At 39.6% G+C, this 9,843-nt stretch overlaps 1 protein-coding gene across 1 annotated transcript in view; it reads right to left on the minus strand.

The window, feature by feature from the left end:
- Window positions 1-2,042: 2,042 nt before the first annotated feature.
- Window positions 2,043-9,843, minus strand: part of Chd1 (chromodomain-helicase-DNA-binding protein 1) — a 34,309-nt gene continuing 26,508 nt past the window's right edge. The window contains exons 5-7 of the mRNA XM_017609334.1: window positions 3,891-5,764; window positions 3,535-3,825; window positions 2,043-3,471 (exon numbers count right to left, since the gene is read on the minus strand). Coding sequence (XP_017464823.1) covers window positions 3,342-3,471; window positions 3,535-3,825; window positions 3,891-5,764 — 2,295 coding nt within the window. The 3' untranslated portion in view covers window positions 2,043-3,341. The remainder of the gene's footprint in view (window positions 3,472-3,534; window positions 3,826-3,890; window positions 5,765-9,843) is intronic.

Here is a 9,843-nt window from a genome sequence, read left to right on the forward strand (position 1 = left end):
GTCGTTGTTGTTGTTGTTGCAGCGGCTACAACAACCCCGCCCAGATCGGTTGGTATCTCAGTCGTTTTCATCTAGTTCCACTAACGGCAGCCCTAGGAAGCGTGCAGCTTCTATTGGGTTGGTCCACAAGGACAAAGCCGTTAGGGTTGTCGGGTTTTCCGGGCATGCGAAGAGATGTTTCGAGTCATGTGGGGTCTCTCCGCATGCCGGACACTCATTTGGCACATCCTCATTCAATCTACTCAGGTAGGAGTTTAGCTTGCTGCAGTAGCCAGAGCGGAGTTGGGCTATTGTCGTTCGTGTCTCCCGAGGCAGATGAAGCTCCGTCACGTCTATGTCCGGGGCGGTATGCCTAGAACAGCATTCACAGATCTAGGAGTCTACATAACTCGAGACTGACTCCCTGTGAATGCCGTTCAGGGCCAGTCGGTAAGCTGACGGGTCCAGAGGTTGCTTGATGAACCTCTGGACTTTGTCCGTCAGTTCATATAGATGATGTTCGGGCGACCTCAGGAGGCATCCTGTCGCTGTCCTGAGTGCGGTGTTCTGTACAGTCTGTAGCTTCGTCCACTGCGTCCTACTAGTCCCCGGCGACCACGCTGGCGCTGCGTAGTTTCAAATATGTCGTCGTAATTTCTTCTGTACACATATCAAGCCATAACCGCCGCTTTCTAAAAATATCGTTATACCTATGTAGGGAGGAAGGAGTGGTTAGTTTTCAATATCAAACATTCTCAATGTCTTGCTTAATGACGCTAAAGTAATAAATAGGCGGTGTCATACACATTTTCCAAAATTAATAAGTATATTTTTTGCTAAAGGATTACCTCTTATCACAATTTAGAGCAAGCTGTTCCTGAAATTCTTTGCATTTTTCGAAAATATCGTAGTTTCAGTTTGATTTCGTCTAAAATATTTACCGAGATTTTTACTGGAGTAATCGTGTGCACAGACGAACAGACTGAAATAGCTTAATCGATATCTCTCTTCATTCTGAGTATACATTTGTCTATATTTATATCGCTTACTTGAACAAAATTAAAATACCCTTATGCACAAGTACGCTCGGGTACAAAAATAGTACCATATTCTAAAACAGCCCTGGGCGGCGCCTGCCCGGCGGGCATATTCGCGTATACATACACGTTTTGCTTTAAAAGGTGTTCGCACGAGGCGATTTTGCGTTCAACTTTTCCTTTCAACTCGCGCAGGGTTGCACGAAAAAAAAGTTTAATGGCTAAATGTTGGCTGGCGACCAACTTTGTAGAAAGCGATTAGTTGAAAGGCCGTTCAACCAAAAGTAGAATGCATAGTTGAACAATGCAATCGCCTTTTTATGGCGAATATTTTGATATTCTTTTATATTTTGATATTTTTAGCCATTCAATTTTTTTTTCATGCAACCCCTTCGTGAGTTGAACGCAAAAGTGGCCTGAAAATCGCCTCGTGCGAAAGCCCTATTAGAAGGCAGCGAAAGCTTCATTCAACGGCACGACTTGTTCGCACACACACAGTAACATCAATTGGACGCACACTACAAAAATTCTCTGTCGAAGCTGCCCAGCTCTGTTCTAAAAGGTAAATAGGTAAAAAGCGCTGCTTCGCACGTACACTATAATTTTATTCGCGTTACGCACGACATTTGACGATCGACTCTGCTTTGTAAGTAGCAAATCAAAACAGTTACTTTTACGCAAAACTGCGCTGCTTCATACACAAGCGCAATATGTTATAATGTGAGTGTGTACACCAGCGTTGCCACTTAGACCTTACACATATCGCACACCTAGATCTAAAGTGCGATCAACCCAAAAAAAAATTTGGGCGATTTTTTTGCATAAATCAATTCATAGGACTTACATCCAATTAATGGAAATATTTTTTTCTTCATGATTATATAAATTCATCTAAAAAACTACTGTTATACTGTTTTTGTATTAATTGCGTTGAATCTGTACGATCCACAAGCAGTTAAATTTGCCTCTCTGAATCTTGAGTTAGCTCACTTTAGATCTAGGTGTGCGATATGTTAGTGTTTGTATTTTTATGAGAAGCTGGTTTTCATGACAGAAATACACTGAGGTTTGCCATTGCCTGCCGAGGGGTCTACACCCTAGAGAATAAAAGAGCTTCATAAAGAACTTGACCAGCCAACTGTCTACTACCTATTTCGAATGCATCAATGTTCGATTCCTTTTCTATCTTTGATACAAATTTTCATTTTGTTTTTCAATTTATGCCCTGCTATATTCTATCATTTGCCCGACTTTTTCGGATATGGCAGTGCAGCATTCGATAGATTATGTGTCGTAGATAGTTAGAATGTGGAAAAAGCTTTTGAAATTTATGTGCCCTTAAAATAAATTTGTGTGTAAAGGGCAGATGAATTTTAAAAGCTACTTGAGAAAACGGCCCTAATAGGTAAAAAACAATATCACTTAGGCTATTTCGTAGCTCAGCTTCTGCAGAAGTATAAAGTTGATATACATTGTTATGTATTTATTTCGAAATTGATTTGCACCCCTATTGCGAGTGTCGACTAGGAGTAGATAAACGACTATTATTCGATTATCGCTTTTCCATGGTATTGTGAATGTCGATGTCCCGTTCAATAAGCGACAGCGAACAGTTTTCAGTCGTTCATCCTTCAACAACTATTTGTTTGTAGAAGAATGTGCGACTAAAACTAATTTACACTCACTTATTGAACAAGAAAACGACGTTGAAAATACGATGGATAATCGATAATCGAATAATAGTCGTTTATCTACTACTAGTCGACACTCGCAATAGGGGTTTTGGATACAAATCGGTTTCAGCCCTTTGACATCTTCAGCGAAAATTTTTGTTCTGCCAAATGATCTTAGACAAGGGGTGGTGGAAGTTCGTTCCAAATTCAAGATGGTCGAAAGAATCAAATATGTATAAAGTGAATGAGAACCATTTTTGCCAAACTGTTTTTAGTGGCACAGTTATATCTTTTGGGTGTAGGCAGGACGTCATCAGTATAGGTATCCAAAGTATAGTTTGTGGAAGGTCCAGATACTAATTTTTGAATAATGTTTGCGATATGTTCCATTTCTAGATGTGACCTACCAAAATCCCTTTTAAACTACAAAGAGGAAAAACTCACACCGAACTTGGTAGAAAAAGCTCAATAAAATGACAACACGGTTTGTTGTTGTTAATGCAACAGCATAAGAATTCCCAGAGTTGTTGGGAAGTGATGCTGGGGTGCAAGTCATTGACCAGATATAAATCTGGGTCGTTCCGGTTATGTAGACCAGACTCTAATGGGAACGCAACAACACTGGTGCCCACCATGGCTATAAAAGATAAGCTTACCGCCTTTTATCGAGTCTTCGATCTCGATCGCGATGATCGCGATGATCACGATGATAACTACCACCGCTGCTACCACGGCCTCCATAGTTGTCGTAACGATCTCGCTTGTAATCAGAGTTGCTGTACCTTAAATTACCAATAAATATCACTTTACAAACGTCCAACTTTTACAATCAAATGTACACCTACCGATCACGTCCATGTCCCCATCGATCGTTGCCTTCCACATAAGGAGACGACATGTTCCGTGTGTCAGCCGCACCACCACTGCCTGGAACACCCGCAGGAGTACCGGGAACATTGGGCGGCAGTCGTGCGTTAACACCGTGCATACCCCGATTGTTTGGCGTTGAAGGTGAATTCATAGAATTTCGTCGATCGCTACCACCAACAGGCGGCATGCCTCCGCTCCCACGACCTGCGGGCACAGCTCCGTCGACACTATAAGGGTTCTTACGATCATCGATGCGTTCGCGATTTCTATATAAATTGTAGAATAGTTTAGTCATTGAACTAGTGTGAGGGAATATACTAAGCAGTCATACCTGCCAACAACATTCATATTCTGACGTTTGTATGGTGTTCCCTTGCCATCGGCAGCATTGCCACTACCCACATCATTTTCATCCCGCTTCCGCTTCATCGGCGAATTTGTACCAGACATGCGTTTGGATTTATCCGTACTCGCTGCTGTACTTCCTGTTGCGCCACCTTTTCTTTCCGATTTATTACGATTTTTATCTTTTTCTTTAGATTTGTCTTTCTCTTTGTCCTTCTTCTTCCTCTTTTTCTCGCCAGACGCTGCAACACCATTTCCATGCTGCGCTTTGGTTTCACTGCGCACCCGCTTTTTGGGTAACTGTGAACTCGCTTTAGCACCTTTTTCCATCGAACTTGGATCACTTGCACCACCACTGCCGCCAGCTCCTCCTCCGGTTTCCTCTGCACTTTTCAATGTATGTTTATACAGCTTGAAGAGTTTCTTCGCGTCGAACTCGGTAAACTTCGAAACGAAGTACCACAAATTACTACGCCATTCTTTCTTCTCAGGCTCTTTGTATGCTTCTAAACAAACATCGATTTGACGCCCAATCGATAGTAGACATTCGCGTGTGTGCCGCACTTGCTCTTGATTGGAGAGGCTGGTGTCTGGCCGATCTAGTGCAATTAACGCTTTCTTCACCGGCCGCATTTTTTCTTTGCACTCGTTGAATACATTAGGATCAAGATCACCGAGCACTTCAAGAGCGCGTGGCTCATTGTTTGCTGTAAAATGCATGGGTTTGTTGTTCGCTGTCGATTCAGATGCGCTCGACTTCTTCGTACGGCCAACAGGTTTGCCATCTTTTCCAGCTGTGCTACGTTTAGACTTCTTTTTCGTAGCTGGTGCGGAGGTAGTATCCGTAGACTCAGCAGCAGTCACGGTGGCATCGTTTTCAGCAGCTTCAACTTTTGATGTACTATCTTTCGAGCGGGGTTTACGTTCCGCACCTTCGTGGGCAGATTGCGATGCTTCATCGCCGACGTGAGACTCGGATATGTTCCTTGGCTTACGTTCGGGGGTCCCCGGCACTGTTGAATTGCCGGTCGCTAATCCGCCAACCTTTGTTTCTCGGGGTTTACGCGGTTTGCGTTGTTTCCGCTGGGTGCCTTTTTTCAATTCAACGTTCTTTTTAATGATTTTCAGCAAGTATTCCGCTCTTGATTGCAAATGCTTTGCTTGCGGCTTTCGCGCATCATTGAAAAGTATTTTCTCTGTCAGCTTTAGGCTTGGATCCATTTTCATTTGCTCCCATGAGCCAATGCCATATTGATAAATGCCGCATAGCAGTTTAGAGTCCTCCTCAACGCCCCAGTCCGTATCGAAGTTCGCAGGACGGGTTTTAATGTTTAATTGCCAACTGAGCCGCTCACTGGCCACACTTGGCACGATATCATTAAGCGGCTTCAATTCCTCTTCACAAGATAACAGCGTTTTGGCATTAAAGGAAACACCACCCAATTTTACAGAATATGTTGCACGTGTACGTCTCTGTTTCGCTGCTACTGTATCGTCAGCAGCATTCTTTGGTGTGGCGGGCAGGTCGTCTTTGTGTTCTTCAAGGAACTGAACACAACGGTCATGCAACATTTCGCCAATCCTTTTCAATTCCGCCAATGGCTTCTCTTGCAGCTCGGCATCACAGGCGATTGCCTCGAGACGTTCTAGAGGTGCAGGGAATTTCTTGTAAGACTTGATAAAACGTCGTATTTCTGCATCGGTAAACCCGATTATTTTCTCCTTGTTCGCAGGACGGCCACGCTTCTTCGGTCGCCCATCTTCTCCACTACCATCTGAACCAGCTTCGTAATCAGAATCCGCACCAGATTCGTCCGGTTGGCCCTTTTTTACAGCGCGTTTACTGTGCATTGCCGAGTCCTTAAAACAAAAATATTTACAATTAGTCTAAACGTGCATGTAAAAACTATATGAAAGTATAAAATCTGATTCATATATTGGATACGAAAACGTGAAAATTTGCAAAAAAAAAAAAACAAACAAACATTCGCTGGGCCACGCTTTTTAAAGTACGATTTGTGAGACATTTATGTTTTTTACTCAAAAGTACACTCGAATTTTGAAACAGTTAGTGCCATTTGTACTGCGCAACTCGCATTCAGCTGTCAACTTAATAACGTTTTAATATTTTATTGACCTTTGTACCACGATTATTTTATTAGGAAAAATTGAAAATGCAACAAAGTCTAAGCGGTAGAAGTTATAGCAGCTATTTCGGAGATCACCACATCACTTCATCAGACTTCTTTTTTCTAGACCTCAGCAGGGATCGAACGAAAAGAAGTCTAGAAAAAAGAAACCTGATGAAGAGATGTGGTGATCTCCGAAATAGCTGCTATAACTTCTACCGCTTAGACTTTGTTGCATTTTCAATTTTTCCTAATAAAACAATCGTGGTACAAAGCTCAATAAAAATATTAAAAATAAAATTTTTATTAGCCACAATAACATTGACAAATTTATAATTTTTTGTATACATTTCTAGGGCCAGTTATTCAATTTTCCTATTGAGTTGTATGCGGAGCTTTTCCGCCGGTAAAATCAAAAGGCCAAACTTTTATTTTTCCTTCTCTCTCCTATGCGTTTCGGCGTCCTTCACGCCTTCATCAGGGAGTCTGATAAGTTATTGAAAACACAAAACATAAAACACAACAATTACACATAAATATGTATATCAAAGTATTGCATACTATTATATATAAAATTTTCTATTGAACAGACACTTACATTGTAGTTACTTCCACAACATATCCACTTAACATATTTAATACGCGTCGTTATCGTCGCCCGTCTGTTCTTCTATTATGCAATATCGCTGTACGGTATGCGCAGTTTATGTTATCAATGTCTTCCCTGAAATTAATCGCGTCCTGTATTTTTTGTTGGATTCGGAGACTTGCCAAAAAGCGTCATTTGTCCGCAATTTGGCAGCCACTTTGTATGAAATACGACAAAATGTGATCAAAATTTCTACTGAATTAACGACACTTTTTGCTCAATATCTCGGAAACTAAAGGAGATATCCAAAAATGGAGAACGCCGTTTTTAAGATATTTATTAGTTTAATATGACTGCACCACTAACTAAATTTTTACTAAATTATCGAAAAATGTTTAGTAAATATCTCAGATATCTAAAATCTGATAATACCAATCGAAAGACCTTATTTCATCTTGAACTAAAAATCGTCAAAATTGCGCTTACGACAATCTTTTACCCAGGCGACGATATGTCTTTTGATTTTAATTCAGCGATGCTGTCGTCCAGTATTTAATCCAGAACAATGTCAGCTGCGGTGGGTACCCCTAGGGGTTTTTCATGGGCATTCCATGTACCTGCTGATAGTATATTCCGTCATATAATAAATAATTATTATCTCGGAGACAGAATTCAAGGACTGTTGCAAACTGGTTTTTAGACAGAGTGTTATTGCTTTGCAACGAAGTCCTTTTTATGTTATTGGTAAACAAAGATACCACATTGAAGGAGATTAGGATTTCATCTTCTTCAAGCCGAATGCTTTTTAACCTTTCCTTCAACTGGAATGAACTGTTAACGCTGTAGTCGTCGGAGACTATTTGTTTAAGCGTTTGTTCAACGAATTATGATAATCTGTAGCAGGGAACATTGGTTGAGGCAGATATTGGTCTCAGGGTTGTATTTACTTTATGTATTTTTGGGAACCATATAATCTAGGTGCTGTAGCTGCATTGCATGTCAATTGCCGTTTCTGATAATTGTCAATATTTTTCTGTTTGTAATGCGAAGTTAGAGTAGGGAATTCAGGAAATAGAGGAGAATAGAGAAAAAGGCACCGCGAAATGCAATATAGCTACCAACATAAATACATACCAAAACGAATTTAAGAGTAACAAAAAAGAAAGATTCATACTTAAGATTTTTGAGGACACGAAACGGTTTATAAACCAATACAAGGACTCTATAGTGATTACTAATTCGGACAAGGGAAATAAATCTGTGATGATAGACAAAATAGAATATAAAGAAAAAAATGAAAAATCTACTAAGCGACAAAGATACATATAAAACGATGCGGATAGACGCTACCCAAAAATTGTTAAGGAAACCCAATACAATAGTAAATGATATGTACAATAGCGTTGGCCGAAAATCCGCTTTTTTAGAATTTTGATTGGTAATAGCAAAAATATGGTTCATTATGCCCTAAAAACAATCTGTGTGAAAGATGACAATTTTTGGTCAATATCTTAGGCTCGCCCAAGTCATCAAGGTCCAAGTGCTACAAAATTTTGTTCTTAGCATGCTTTGTATCTCTACAAAAAAGGTCCATATACCAAATTATGTAGGACTAAAACTTTCAAAGATAATTGCAATTTTAGTAAAAAAATGTATTAATTAATGTATTTATTAATTTTTATTTTTTGAGCACATTGACTTTGATGGACTTGGGCGAGCCTAAGATATTGAGCAAAAATTGTCATCTTCTCACAGATTGCTTTTAGAGCATAATGAACCATATTTTTGCTATTACCAATCAAAATTCAAAAATCAAAAACAAAAAAAAAGCGGATTTACGGCCAACGCTATTGTACATATCATTTATTATTGTATTGGTTTTCCTTAACAATTTTTGGGTAGCGTCTATCCGCATCGCTTTATATGTATCTTTGTCGCTTAGTAGATTTATCATTTTTTCTTTATATTCTATTTTGTCCATCATCACAGTTTTATTTCCTTTACTTTTTGGTTGTTTTTGTTTCCGACGGGGTGGGTGTATGATGTATTTTGGAACGAAAATCCGTCATCCCTTGTCAAATTGGGTTTGGAGACAAACCGGTTTCGGCGTTGTGCCATCTTCAGTGTCATTTTTCGTTCTGCATAATTTTTGTTGGTTGCTCGTATTTATACTCCTTGTTAACTACCTCTTTCTTTTGTTAGGTACGTCTTTTTTAGTTTTGCAGTGTTTGTTGTGCTCAATAGGTAGATGAATTGTTTTGGCTCGTTTTTGACGACAGGTAGAAGTCCGTGATTTTTAACTGTCTTTGTTTTTGCAGTTGGTGTATTCCCTTCCATGCCTGTCCTTAATATTTTGTTGTTGTCATTTTTCTTCTCGTACAGTAGTTTTAGAGGTTCAAACAGTACGTCCGATGCAGTATTTATTTGCTCATTTATTATTTGTCCTTTGAAGGTCTTCTGTTTATATATTTAGATATTTTCTAATATATTCAATCTTTGTCCTTTATGTTGTACACGGAGAAGTTCTGTTGTTTGTCTAATCTTCATTGGTGTGCATTTATTTTTGATCATGTGATTCGCGCAGTTAGATTCTATTGCAGCCTCTGGTTTTCGTTTTTTCTTAATAGAATCCCTTATGCGTTCTCGATACCTTGTTCTTATATTTCGCCCTGTTTGTCCTTTGTAACTGTGTCGGCACTCGCAGGTTAACTTGTAAACACCCTGTTTATCTAACGGGTCTTCCTCGCTTATTTTCTCTTTCAATATATTTCCCACTGTGTTCCTTGTTTTAAATGATGTCTGAATGTCGTACTTATGAAAGAATTTGGCAAGTTTGTAAGATGTCTTTCCTGTGTAAGTTAGAACTGCCCAAGTTTTTTTTATTGTTTTCCGCTTTGCTAGTCTTTTTAGATTTTGTGTCCTTTCTTAACTTCTCCACCAGGCCTCTCCTATATCCGTTATTTTCCGCAATGGCATATATTGTATCCAGTTCCTTCTTGTAGTCTTCTTCTGTTAGAGGGGTCCTTTCAAGTTAGTAGTTATTAGTTGTCTAAATGCTGCATTTTTGTGTTGCTGTGGGTGGTTTGAGCTATTGTGTATGATTGTGTCTGTGGCTGTTGGTTTTCTGTATATTTGGAACTCTATCTTGTTCGTGGTATCGTTTATTTTAATTGTTAAATCCAGAAAGTTAATCTTTCTTTCCTCTTCTGTTTCCATGGTGG

The sequence above is a fragment of the Rhagoletis zephyria genome, unplaced genomic scaffold, assembly GCF_001687245.7.
Source record: "Rhagoletis zephyria isolate East Lansing unplaced genomic scaffold, Rhagoletis_zephyria_1.1 Rzeph_scaffold_00216, whole genome shotgun sequence".
NCBI lineage: Eukaryota > Metazoa > Arthropoda > Insecta > Diptera > Tephritidae > Rhagoletis > Rhagoletis zephyria.